The sequence below is a fragment of the Danio aesculapii genome, chromosome 23 (assembly GCF_903798145.1).
Source record: "Danio aesculapii chromosome 23, fDanAes4.1, whole genome shotgun sequence".
In the NCBI taxonomy this organism is placed as follows: Eukaryota; Metazoa; Chordata; class Actinopteri; order Cypriniformes; family Danionidae; genus Danio; species Danio aesculapii.
In genome coordinates this window covers 20,843,294-20,858,144 of record NC_079457.1, presented here as the reverse complement: position 1 = coordinate 20,858,144, position 14,851 = coordinate 20,843,294, and the positions used below count along the sequence as shown (strand labels likewise).

General features: G+C 35.3%; 1 protein-coding gene across 2 annotated transcripts in view; it reads right to left on the bottom strand.

The window, feature by feature from the left end:
• Positions 1–14,851, bottom strand: part of atf7a (activating transcription factor 7a) — a 46,933-nt gene that overhangs the window by 13,893 nt on the left and 18,189 nt on the right. Inside the window, exons 3-7 of one of the 2 annotated variants that reach the window (XM_056448990.1) lie at positions 7,857–7,953; positions 5,654–5,784; positions 4,778–4,906; positions 2,496–2,660; positions 187–344 (exon numbers count right to left, since the gene is read on the bottom strand). In XM_056448990.1, the coding sequence (XP_056304965.1) occupies positions 187–344; positions 2,496–2,660; positions 4,778–4,906; positions 5,654–5,784; positions 7,857–7,953 (680 nt within the window). The remainder of the gene's footprint in view (positions 1–186; positions 345–2,495; positions 2,661–4,777; positions 4,907–5,653; positions 5,785–7,856; positions 7,954–14,851) is intronic. The other variant, XM_056448991.1, reaches the window with a different exon arrangement.

Genomic DNA, 14,851 nt, shown 5'->3' with positions numbered 1-14,851 from the left:
TCTTTCAGAGCACTATCTGACCAAACATTTTTGGGACGTCAACTACGTCATTATAGATGAGCCAGCAGCCCACACTTTCCAAAGAATCCCCACCAAACCAATTTAAAGCAGCCAGTGAATCATGTAGAAGTGAATCACAGATAATAACACCAACAGCTCAATGATCCTCAGTGTGTGTTCACTTACCCCAGTGTGCGGTTGGATGGTGGGGTGTGTGTGATGACGGAGGTCGGAGAAGGCATGGTGGGATGCAGGCCGTCATAACCCAGGTGCAGAGGGAGGGATCCAGGACGCACTATGGCTGGGGTTGGAGCTGAACTAAAGGCATGCCTTGGAGGAGAATCCTGCAACGATAATCAGCCAGCGAAACACAAACAATCTCAGAGAGATGAATTTAAAAAACTTCCAAAAACAGATGTCATGCAGTCAGGTTTGTTTGTTTAGTGATGCAACATCTAGTTGAGCTATTGCCAAATACATAGTTTAGTGATATGTGTAATTATGGTCTCTACAGCTCAGCAGCCACTTGAATGGAAACTCTGCAATGTGAAAACATTTTATTTTACAGTGTCCTACACGTACATACTATGTTACTTATAATTTTAATAGTTTTATTTGTAAATCCTGCATGACTACTACTACATGCAATAACCTTAAACTAACTTGTTCTCAATAATAAATAAGGATGTAATGATTCACCGTGAGCCGGTTGAAAATCGATTCAAATATGTGACGATTTAAACCGGTTGTAATGTTGAATGAATCGTGATGCATGTTTTGAACAGAGTGGGCGCTGGTTTACAGGCGCAATCTCACTTTACCTGCGCATCAGCAGCGACAGCAGTGAAGCATACCAGACAAAACACAAACTGTGTACAAATACTGCAAAAAAAGACGTTTACTTACACTAACAACAAACGAATTTGATGCACATAAACCGTCAACACAGTGAAAAACTTCTGTCACATATGCCTAAGCAAAAAAAACTATTAATAAGCCAAACCACGCGGACCGGAAGATTTGCAGCTCCGCTTGCTCTGACGAGTGCTACGGCGAAAGTGTGAAAATGTTTTATAGACTGAAAGAGAAAGTTGTTCTGTTACAGAAGCAGGTATTAGATTATTTTACCTTCTCCTTTTTAAATGAGTTCATGCATATTTTAACACTTTGCTTATTATTGAATATTGAAAAATGTTCAAGATTATGTCTTCTTAAGTGTATCACACTGATACTTATATTAATTAATTATACAAGTAATCTTAATTATTCACCTTCATAATCCTGTCTCTATCCTACTATATAATTAGTCCTTGTATAATCAGTTTTATATATGCCAGTGACCAGTCTCCTGGTTTAGGAAAGGTTTTCCTCTCCAAACCAGCCATCTCAGTCCCCAGTGAAAGAGTTTTTTTCCATCAGCAGGGGACATTGTAAATGTGCAAAGACCTCAGCTTATGCCAGAAAACACAGATATGCTGATATTTCTTTTAAAAATTATGTCAAATCCCAGCACAGTCACAGTTTTAGTTTGTTTATATTGAGTCTTCAATTTGTATTATTTAAGCATTTAAGAATCTTGACATTAGTATCGTGAATCGTGAGTCAGGTGAATCGTTACATCCCTCATAATAAATGTATGAATCCAGCTTGAAAATTATTTAACCTGTTTTATTATCAATAACAGCATTGCAAAAGTGCCATATAATGAAAATATGGATATACCTAGATTTATGAGAGTTTATAAAAGTTCAGTACATGGAAATGACATGCAGTAAGCCTCAAACACCATTATTTCCTCATTCTCATGTAAATCATCTAAGTGTAAATTCCTGGTGAAAAACAGGGCAGTCAGAACTGTTTCCACTTACTTTTAAGTTTATCTAAGCTACTTTCATATTTACAATGTATGAGGGACTCTTGATTTGAAAATGGGACAGGCTTTAAGGAAGGGTAAATAGATTTTCGGTGACACAAAATGTGGGATATACGGATTATAAATGGATTATAAGTTTATTCAATGTCAACCTGAAGAGTCAAAAGGTCTGTTTAAATCTACCTTTTTGTTAGTTTAACATATATATTGTGAAGTTTGCCACGTATTTAGATATTTGAAATCAATTTAATGTTGAATCAATGCGTTCTATGGCACCTTTAACATTCTAATCAACACACATGAAAGTTTTCAGAATCTCAGCATCACTCAAGCTCCATGAAGTTGCACTAAACATGATAATTATGAACTCCAACATGATTTAAAAACGATCCAAAAGGCTTCAATGTGCAGGCATCTGACTGTCTTTACGGAGATCAATATCACAATTTACCCAATTATTGAACTAGCAAAGATTCCATTTATTTACACATTTCAATAACCTAGAATTGTATCTTTAAATCAGACATTTCATTGCAGATTTCATTTGTGGTCTCAGACTTTCAGCTGTATTTGTGCATTTTGGTTCAGCTCCAGCACAATATGATTGGCATAAAGCTTGTACCTTTCCTCTGCCTACGGGCTCTTTGCTGCTGTCTGACATGCTAGAGATGGAATCAGGACTTGTAGGCGGAGTGGAGTCCACCTCCACAGGGTCCTCCTCCTTTACCTTCACGTCTGAAGGTGTCTGCAAACTCATGTCTATGGCTCCTGAATTCGGAGCGGGCAACTGATGGAAAAAAAAAAGAAGTCAGAGAGAATGTTTATTTGATTGCTATTTACTTGTTAACATATTAATACAAATGATAGTTTTAAATGAGTTAATATATGTAGTTAATGAACATTACACAATACAAATGTTTTGCTAATACTTGTTTTCACGGTGTCCTTGTTACAACAAGAAGTAATTACGATAAATTATGCATAATTACATCCAAATAAACCTAATCCTCATTAACTTTCTATGGTTACCCAGTAGTGCACAAATAATGAAACTTACCACACAACTGAATAGACCATTTCAATATGATCATGTCATTGGCTCATGGACATTTCCTGCTTGTTATCAAACTATTTCATAACTGTAACAAGAGGCGATTCAATCATAACTTCATGTTAAAACAGCTATCATAACATTATTTATCAATATGCGGTTCTTTTTTAATTCTCGGGAGCTATAGAAATTAAAAATGTAAAACAGGAAATACCCTGGGACCATTCTTTTTGTTTACATCCCTCTAAATGGTCTATAGGCACAATATGCTCCCAACAACTAGGGGGCAGTTGTTGTGTGCAAATGGGTAATTACTCGCATACATTCTTGTGGGTTGTCTGGATACTTTATGTCTCACACCGGAAGAAGCTGTGACTGCTAGCAAAAACTAAACATCTAATTGTGCGTTTAATTGTGGTTAAGCACTTCTCACACAGTATGAGAGAAATAATATGGGGGCTTAATTTTGTAGTGTTTTGAACATACATTTGCTATTTCAATTCTGTTGTTTTTGGATGTGACTATTGAGTTTTATACCATATTATCTAGGGCTGCACAATATATGGTTTCTAGGCCTGTCACAATAATCAATATATCGACTTATAGCACAATACATGGACATGACCTCAATCATTTGTGGTGATGCAATACATATCACCCATACATAAAAACCAATTCTAGCAACATTTTAGCTGATTGTGCAACATCTCTATCTCTACTGGAGGTGTCAGTGTCAGTATGGTTAAAAATACACTATAGTATTTACTATAAATTACTATAGTATATTTTCATGTGGGTGTCGGACAACTGAAAATAGATCTGATAGCAGATATCGCAGCCTCTGTTAATTTTTACCTCACACTTTTTTGTTAACATTTATTATTATTATTTAGGATATGCGTTTTCAAATTCTGATTCTAATGCCTAAATATTAAATTAGGTGTTCATTGGAAGAGTCCACTTGCATTGTGATATTATATTGTCATTCAGGTATTATATAATAAGTGGCATAAAATGACAATAATATTGTTTATCACAATATATTTTGGTGCAATATTTCGAACGATAAAAAATATATATCATGGCAGATCGATATCGCAATGTGCGCATCAGCAATAGTTACATCGCAAAGATGTGGTATGTCCAGTCTGAATTATAGTTGACCAGGAGCTACAGAATTGTATTTAATCACTGTATTTATATGGAATTTATATGATTTATTTTATTATTTCATTTATATAATTTCTTTCTTAGAATTTTTGTCTTGTTTCTAACCCAATTATATACAATTCAAAGCGAAAACGTGATTCAGATAATTTTCTTAAAAGAAGCAAAAAAAAAAAAGTCTTCATTTTAACTCATTTCTTCTGAAGGTGAAAAATAAACAATATTTTTACTTGGTCTAAGACTTGTTTTGGTATTTGGACTAGAAACAAGACAAAACAAAGTGGAAAAAAATATACTTTTTTTCCATTTAGATTATTCAATTTCTATACCCGAATACTCTAATGCTGTATTCACACCAGACGCAGAACGTGCCGATAAATCGCGCTATTCACGCATAAATAGACGCGTGAACATTTTGAGTTTACTCGCTTCATTTGTGCGTCAAATTCACTTCACAACAGATGCGGATTCGCATCATGGGCGGGGCTTCTGTCTACCCGGTGACTCTAGCTTTGTTGCTAATTGGCTAACATGGATTTTATTGAGAGAGTAGCTGTGTTTATGTGCTTTTGGAAGACTGAAAAACAGCGTTGATTCGTTTGGCGCTGTGTCTAAGTCCACTAGATCCATTCTGAGGTGTACCCAGCTCTTTAAGTCTAAACTCTAAACTCCTCCAGAAACTATACCTGGATGATGGAGGCTTTCAGCAGTGTTTCTGACTGAGCCGAGCCCAGTTTGATGAACTGTTTTCCGGTGTAGGCAGGAGGATTTTCCCTCGGGACACCAACAACAGGCGCTACGTCATAATCACGTGCCTAAAAGAGAAAGCTCCTGATTGGTTAACACGGCGCAAATGTCAGCTGACGTTCAGATTTTTCAACTCAAGAAAAACGCTCAACTCGCACCGCTTCATTCAAGTGAATCGAGTCATTCGCGCCGCCTCATTCATGCGTATCACACCGCAGGATGTCTATTCACGTCTTTGCATTGACTTAACATGCAAATCACTCGCGCTTGACGCTTTTTCTGCATCTGGTGTGAACGCAGCATTAGACTCCCCAGAAAACAGTCAAACAGAGCTATTAAAACTTCTGAAACTGTATTCATATCGCAATATTTATCACAGAAAAAAATAAAGCATCGCATTATCAGATTTTTCCAATATCATGCAGCCATAATATGAACAGTTATTAGCAACTACACGTAATTAATTAATATTACTCAATTTAAACTAATTTAATAACTGTTTATTGACACTGTAACAAGTTTTTATTATATTTAAAGTAGTCTACAATTAAACCCCACACAAATCTAATTCACTTCTGAAGGCGTTTGCAAGCTCATGTCCAGTGCTCCTGAATTAGGAGCAGGCAACATGGAAAAAAGAAAGACAGATGAACAGACAGAGAGAGAGAGAGAGACAAGACAGTGTTACACATGAGAACTGATAGGGAACTCTGCGCTCCATAAATCTGGGTTTTGGCAGCAGGCAGCCTGAGCTCCTCATGTTTGGAGCACGTCTGACTGTATGACAGAATCCTCCACCCAGTCCCACAGCTCACCGGGTTTTTGGCCCTCTTGTCTTCATCTTCCTGGGCCTTGGGGAACTCTTGCTCGAAGGAGCTGGCCAGCTCATTGAACAGGCCCACCTCTTCACAGTTTTTCAGGAAACGAGTGGGAGTCGGCGTCTGGTCTGGGATAGAGAGATCTCATTGTTTCCTTATGCAAGACGGCCTCGAGGACAATATAAACTCTGACGCTCAGCTAAACAGTTGTATGTTGCAGCACAAACCAAATCTGCTTGCGATTTAGCATGATAAATCTGAGAGAGTTCAAGGCGGTTAGTACATTAGTGCATTTTTCCCAAGGGTGTAATGTGACATAAAAAACATGTTGTGAATTTCCCCCCTTAAAATTACTAGCTTACAGGGATTCAGCTTCACTCTGAAGCTATAAAGTAATGATATCAGATTATTTTGTTGAATTTCTGTAACATTTGTTTTGTCAGCAGCGTCAAAACGCGCATTCCACATTACTATTACAGATTAAAAGAAGTGACACACAGAAACACGAGCGTGAAGTAGGGAATGGATTGCTACCAGACACAAAAGAATAGTCACTATTTGTATTTTATTTATAAAATAATGCATACAATATTTACATTGTTAAATTAACATTAAGTAAAGTTTATGTATAAACTAATTTCGAGAGGATCATGTATTTATGTTTGACCACAGCTGGTCTCGAATTAGCTAACACATGATTTACCAATCAGATAATTCCTATGGAACCACAGTCATCTTTATTTTGAAGAATCCCCCCCTTCTACCTCTACTCCTCCTCCTTTCCTAGATTGTGCAGAATGGCAGCCCAGAGTTTAGCACTGTTGCCTCACAGCAAGAATGTCACTGGTTTAAGTCCTTACCAAACCAGTCAACGTTTCTGTGTGGAGTTTACATGTTCTCCCCATGCTCGTGTGGGTTTCCCCCCAAAATCCTAAAACATGCGGCTTAAGTTAACTGAATAATTCAAATTGGCACCATAGATGTGCTCCTAGTCAGCAGTTATCTCTTTATAGCAATTCCTTATTGGTCATTAGTAGGCCCACATGGCCTATATAAGGATTTATAGCCCAATATTGAGTCTTATTTATTAACTTGTGTAAATGTGTGTACATTTATATTTATTCAGTTTGTTTATTAATTTCACTAATTTTATTGTGATATAATAATAATAATAATAATATGAAAATGTTCATATTATTTATTTACAATAAAGTTTGTAAAGTCATATTTTCTGTCTTTTAGTAGATATTTTATTTTATAAAAGACTTGCTGTTTACCAAATAAGTGGATCTAACTGGATGTGCATTGTAAACATTAAATACAAGTAAAAAATGTAATATTTTCATTTCATATAATAAGTTTTTAGTTACGATACTCCCAAAATAATTCCGCATAAATCCACAGATGTTTTACAAAATTCTCTTCAGAAATAGCAAAACAATTTTCACTGATCCTGTCTGGCCTTGGTCATTAGCTACAAACAGCAGAAGAGTTCTCAAGATCTACCTGAGCTCAAACTCCCCCCTCGCCCTGCAAACGAGAGGGAGCCCCGGCCTCGAGGATCATATGAGCTCGGGGCTCTCTCCCGGGACAGCACGCCAAACACACTTTATTATCAATCATCAGCTAAGTGTAAACTCTTGATTTGAACTAATATTACAATCTAATTTCAATCTTGAATGTGTATATAAACACATACAAAATACAGTTATATTCAAATATACTTGATATACAAATATACTCAACAACTAATTCATAACAACAGAAATTGGTGTTAAAACCCAAAATAATAATTCGCCATGGGAAACTTTAAGCACTTCCAATTGGGCTTTATTATGGGTATTTTCCTTTAATGAGTAAAATAAAGTCTGCAGTAAACTCAGTGATACCTGAACATTCTGTTCTACAAAAAACATCTACGCAGGCTTCCACCCAAACATTCTTGTCAAGTTACTTATTAAAAACACATGTTTTATAAAACACACATAACTTTAAAAATCACATTTTCTATAAGTGAATGTTATTTAGATTTTAGTGTGAAACAATAATTATCAAGTTATGTTTATCACAGACATTGTTTTACTAACAGAACAAAAAAAGCTATTCTTTGGGGATCTAACGTCATTCTGGCACTACTTTATTATAAGTAGAATTAATATATCTGAACTATATTAAACTATATTGTCTGGATGTAAAGTACCTGCAATGATGACTGAGTCCGTTCTGGCGGGTCCGAACTTCAGCGTCATTTCATGTTTGTGTTTGTGGACAGCCAGGTGGTCCTCATTAGTAAACCTCTACAAAGACACACAGATGAACAGACAGATTACGAGCCCAATCTCTCCAGAAGAAGAGAGAGGAACATTTCACGACCTCAGGGCAGAAACACACTTCCAAAAGAAGAAGAGGGAGTGGCATTGACAAGTCTTGTCTTTTGAAACTGATAATGTAGGCCAGAGAGGACTTCATAATGATCGTTTTTCACCAAACCTGAGAGCTTCTCAAAGACTCGAAGGTATTGGATGTAACTATACAGTGTCAGTGTCAAAGACGTACAGTAGAGGTGGCTTTCTGTTTCAGGTCTGACTTTTTGAGCCCTTATACAGCCGCAAGGCTTACAACAATTACATTTCTCGACGCTTCCGTTCAGCTGAGGAATTACAGTAAGTATTGAACTTCCACATTTGTCGAACAATAAAAGCGACAGTACAAAAATACATTGTGCAAATGAAAAAAGTGCTGACGCAAAGGCAGAATTTGGTGGTTTAGTACTTTAACCCAGTGCCCGAGCCATGATGTTATGCATGAAGGGCACTGAGCAAACTAAGTAGATGTATTCAGTTAACATTTATGACAGGCAATCATGCATTCTCCAATGTGCTTTTATATTTACCTTTGAAACAAACCGCTGTTAAGCTAATAAAACGTGCGCGCAGCAGATGCACAGCCAGTCAATCACGTTTATTTAAGAAACCAACCAAAGTATGTCATAGAATGAAAATCTGGATATACCAAGACAGCTGAATAATAATAATAAGAGTTCAGTACATGGAAATGGCATACCAAGAGCCTCAAACACCATTGTTTGGAGAGTAAAATCCTGGTGAAAAACAGGCCAATTGGAACTAAACACAGACTGTTGCTTTGCACAAGGGATTATTAATATGCACGCCCAAGGCTGCGTTGGACAATTTAACATTTAATAGTGAGATTACAACAATCTATTTCCCCCTTATATTTAATTATATCTAAGCTACAATGTAGACAACTGGAATTTTAAGAATTGCTAAGAATTCTGATTCTTTTAACCCCTTTAAGTTTAATTACTGACCCTTTTAGACCCTTTCAGAATAATTTAGACATTTAATAATGTAATAAGGTTATAAGATTCTTAGTGTGGTTAAGTTTTTGATTCAACAGTAATTTTCTTGTCATTCGAACTACACTGGTGGCACTGCATGTTTCTGATTTACTAAAAAACACCTGATTCAAACAAATAAGAGTCAACTGGAATTGGGCTACACCTGTCAGTTGGGGTGTACTAGGGCTGGGCGATATGGCAAAATGCATCTCGATAATAAATTCCATATTAATTGTTGTGTTAACAATGTTTCATTCTCAAAAAAAAAAAGCAAAAAACCACAGATACATCTTGACAGTCCAAAAGTATTAGCACTGAGATATCAACTACTGATACACAACAGTTCTTTACAGTGAGTGAGTTACATACTGTGATGTTTCATTTCTGGTAAACTCGATCCATTTTTGATTTATTACATTTTTTTAAAATAAATTTATCAAGATAATCACTTGCTTAGTTTCTGAAAGAATCAGCTGTTTAATAATAGGGATGCAATGATTAACTGTTTTCGATATTAACTGCGATTTAATTCGTCAAAGTTAATTGATCGCAAAGGCTTCTCAACACCATGTTTCTGCAAGAAACAAAACTGCTGCAACTAAACAAAGTTATGCCAACTGTGCACTAGTTTAAACATCCAAGCTTGTACACAGAGGCTAATACGCACACACACTGGCTTAACTATGGATGAGGCTATTAACTAAGGACCGTTGACACACTGCGTCTTTTGCGTTCGCAAGATCTCTATCTCTTTTCTTGTCTTTTGATGAATGCATAATAATCATGATAACTGTGATTATTCCTCAGACAATCATCTTACAACCAAAATCTATAATCGTTGCATCCCTCTTTACAAACAGTTTGAATCAATGATGAATCTCTTACTGGTCAAGCTTCAATCAGTTCACATTTTTTAAACAAAAAAAGCACATTTGTTTAAAAAGAAGCGCCTCGACTACTGAATCCTTGCAGTCTCCTACAGCAGCTGGAGTGGACATAGAGCCTCTAGGATTAGCTTTTCCTCATTCTGAGTGGATTTCATGACTCAAGTCGTGTTCACGAGGCTCCACAGTCTTCATCAGACTATTTCTGTCTCCATGTCACGGTTGCAGTTCAGTTGTGACAGCGCAAAGTGGAAACACAGTCAAGTGTCAAAAGCTTATTTTTAGATGTGCCAGCATCCCCAATACAACAACTGCATGGCCTGTAGTTTCTTTTCCCTCGACTTAAATGAGTTACCCTGGCAAGGACAACACATGATGACAACACAAGGGCAACAGTGTGACTGACGCAAACAGAGAAACTAATTAACGCCAACAAACAAGAAATGCAGCTAGACTTGTTATACTTCCTCTTTCGTAGCCGTATCTTATATTTGTACCTTCCTCTAAGAAAGAAGAATGTGTCATTGGGAAATGCAACAAATAGAGCTATTCTGTCACGAATGAGATGCGTTGTGTTTTATAGTAACCGCATTAAGATAATTATTATTCACAGTATTTGCCATCAGCATAGAATAAAAATAAATGTAACTGGCATGACATGTCAAGCAATGCATATTATTAGCTAACTATTGAAGTATAAATACTTGCCCCCCCCCTCCAAAAAAAAAAAACTTCACAGTTTCTGTTGGCTTGGGGTTAGTACACATGCTCCTACATGTTGAGACGTGGTGCTTCTGTGGGCAAAGAAAGTTACAGCCCTTCTCCTTTCATTTCCTGATCCCACTGTCCCCCACCCCAAAAAACAACTTGTTTTTGTTCTACCTCTAGCAAAAATACCAAAAACAAAATAGCAGATTTAAATGGAAAAAATAGTTTTTTAGTCTTATTTATTATCCTTATTTAAAATAACTCTTTTTATATTTTAACATACTGTAAGATGTCATTTATTTCTTTGGTGGCTAAAGATGAATTTATTATTCCTCTAGTCTTTACGGTCACATGATCCTCTAAAAATCATTCAAATATGTGTTTATAAGATATTATTATTATCAATACTGACAACAGTCATGACGCGCAACTTTAAGAAGTTAAATAAACAACATATATTACACCTTAGGATATATTAAAATATAAACGCACGGTTTCCACTACATTCATTCCTCCATGGTGGGCGCAACACTAAAATTCATTCCCACAACGGCTACATTACAGCTTCTCATACAAAACCTTCAGTTGTTACTGTTTTTTTTCTTTATAGCAAGTTATAAATCACACCAAAACATATTAAAATGTAATTGGATTACAACAAAGTGAACTTTTATGTAATTGTAGTAGTGCTGTGTGTTATTTGTTTAACTCTTTAAGGTTACATGCTGACTGACTGACAGGGCTGCGCAATGCGTGAGGCCAGCAAACACGATGTAGCTTTCAGTTATGATGAACACTTTCCATATACTTTATTTACAGATAAAGGTCTGTGGTTCTGCATACAATTACAATATCTTGCTGGAGTTTTTGGCCGTTTCACTTTACTTCAGGAGCAATCAATGCTGTTTTGTAGGTCTATTGGAGACATTCATAAATATTCCTAGCAAATCTAATAAATGTTGGAGTCATACACTACCTTTGGGGTCAGTAGGATTTTTAAATGTTTTAAAATAAGCTTATCCTGCTATCCTAAAGCTTATCCTAAAGTTGCATTTATTTCATCAAAAATACAGTACAAATTGTAAAACTGAGGAATGTTATTACACTATAAAATAACTGTTCAAAAGTAGTTTAGCATTTAATTTTTTTTAAAGATGAATTTTCAGCTTCATTACTCCAGTCTTCAGTCACATAATCCTTCAGAAATCACTCTAATGTTAATTATTATTATTATTATTATTATTATTATTAATGGTAATAGTAATTAAAGCAACTAGGACCAGTTCGCAAAAGTTGCAAAGTTTTTCAGTCTAATGATAAATGGTCTACTAATGGCAGCCAAACATGTCTGAATTTTTAGGTTTTGGCGCCATAGTGCCACCTATGGGTCGATTTGGACGAGTCATGGTATCTCATAAGCGGTTAACCATACAGACCATCTGACCAAGTTTCACGTTCCTTTGGTCTGCCCGTTCCACAGTACGGCTGAAAAAAATAATAATAATATTCCCTAATAACGACTGGAGTAATAATTTTATTTAAAACTACATAAGAAAGCAGTTATTTTAAATTAAGAAATATATATTTATTATACATTTAATACTTACATTTATTTACATTTAAGAAATGCCGCCTTGATGAACAGAATAATTTTCTTTAAAAAAAAGCATGAAAAAATAACTGACCCCAAACTTTACACGGTAGTGTGCTCGATACATAAACGCACTAAATTGCACTTCAGCAGCGTTTATTTAAGAGCGCACAAAAAGTTTTGTGCAAGAACAAAGGAATCGGGGTCCAAGCAAAGAGATTCGCATGCTCGTATTACATGAATGTGATCTTGACTTGTAATACTACGCTCACGACATTTGTTTTTGAAATATTGGTTACTTACAATAGCTTGGAAGATCTGCATAAAAGGCCTGCCACCACAGCTGGAAAAAATCCAAGAGCAAACACTGAAATGTCTTTGTCATTTTAAAAATTTAATATATCCATGTAGAAAAAAAGTATTAATTTCTTCATCTTTTTTGTACTTTAAAAGCCCCAAAAACTTCTGAACGGTAGACCTTATTGTACTTCCTGTTGTCCAAACAAATAACAAACAAAGTGCACAAGCTGAAGTCTTAAGCTAAATTTGAATAAAATTTTGTTGCATAACGTTTTACTACTCTAACACAGGGGACATTAGAAAGACGCCATAATGATATTACACTATAAAAGCAAAAGAGCTTTAAACAAGCCCAAGCATTGATATTCTCACATCTCCGTTTCCTCCGGCGTGTTATTATGCAGTAATAGAACAGTGGAGTCACGTGAAAATCTGGTCCACTGTCTGGAATAAAGCAAAACAATCTTAAACCCCTATGGACCTCAGTCTGACGCAAGCAACGTTTGCTCGTCAACAAAAGAACAATACCTCCAGTAGAGTAAACCCTCACTCCCCTCATCCATACACACACACCAGTGTTAACAGAGCCTGACAGATGTGCGCCACCTGATCTCTATTTCAACCTCCTTTATTTCCATTTCTGTGGCCTTAGCTTTGGTTTACAGGAGCTGAGTGCTTTTAAAACCGCTTTGCATTCACTTGACACGTGATACTGACATTGTCACTTATAAAAATGCTTCAGGATGCTTCAATGTCAATATAAGATGTTGAAATAAATAAATATATTTATTTAGAATGTATGCAGTAAACGAATTAATAAGTGCATAAATAGATCACGTGACACAAAATATAAAGTAATGATGCTAAAAACTCAGCTTTAGGACACATTTTTAGCAGCTATTTTACTGTTTTAGTTTTATAACTGTATTTGATCAAATACATACAGTCTTGGTGACCGTACAAGACATTCAAGAACATTAAAAAGATAGTAAAATGGTTATTATTATTATTATTTTATTTAGTTTCATCCTTTGAATAACAAAAACTTAATATTTCTGTGATAATTCATTACTGATCACATAGAAAATAATGTTGACGTCTGTCTTTAACTTGCAAGCGGAAGATCACATCCACTATAGTTTGTGTTCAACTCCTAAATCATAAATATTAGCAGCAGTAATACAGATGTTTGTGAACATAAATGTCAAAGGAAGAAAAGAAATCAAATTTATGCCGCTCAAAGTCTGGCTAGGTCAAAGCAAGAAAGAGTAAACTGTCATGCTCCCTGTGGTTGTTTGAAAAGAAACATCTGCAAACAACTTACTTGCATAAATTATTCATCAGGTTCATGTTGTTCCTCTAAATTCTCAAGATTATAAGATTAAATGTGCATTGTTGCGGGGGAAGGTGTAACTGTTAAATTGCCTCATTTTGGACCATGCTACATTTCATACCCTGTTTCTACGTAACTGTGAAGGAGAAGGTTCAGATAAAAACCACAAAATGAACATTGCTGTCTCACAGAGCAGGATGGGTCTTGATCACTTCCTCTTTCAGTTTTTTAATGCCATCAGAGAAGGCTTCAAAGGCCACACAGTTTGTCAGTTATTACAGAGGAGGGGGAATTCTATTTTAATATATTAAGTTTAATTTATTAAGATTTGATTTTAAAAATATATATAAAAAAAGACTACTAAACATTTAAAACTACAAAAATGAGCACATATTTTATTTAATTTTTTTAAGAAACATATTTTATATTGATAACTAAAACTATTTTGCTTCTCAGACTACAGTTTTATTTATATCTAGATATTTTACATAACAATCACTGTTGTTAATGTTAATTCTACTGTAATACTGTAAAAAGTGATAACTTTAATTTAAAAAAGTGAGTAAACCCATTGCACTAAAAGCGACAAGTTAAATTTACTTTTAAAAAGTGTGTAAATCCAGTGTAAACTACGCATTTAAAATAAGCTGAAACGAGCTGAAAAGTTTTTTGGAGGACAACTTAATTTTTAACTTAAGTTTTATCTTCAATCCACTTAAATTTGTAAAATGTAACTTAATTCCTTCATGTTGTCCCAACACATTGATTTTGTGGAACCCAGCATTTTTTACAGTGTAACTTGGAATTGTAAAGTTATTTCATTTAATTTTTACAATTTCGCACATAATTAATTTACTTAATAATTTAAGGTAGCATGTTTACTAACTTTAAGTAAAGTCAACTAATCACTTTAAAAGCAACAGGTTTACTCACCTTTTTTAAGTAAATCACTTTAAGTAAATCACTTTAAGGCTGGTTTATACTATTGCATCAAGTGATTGGTGTGACCCACGGCGCA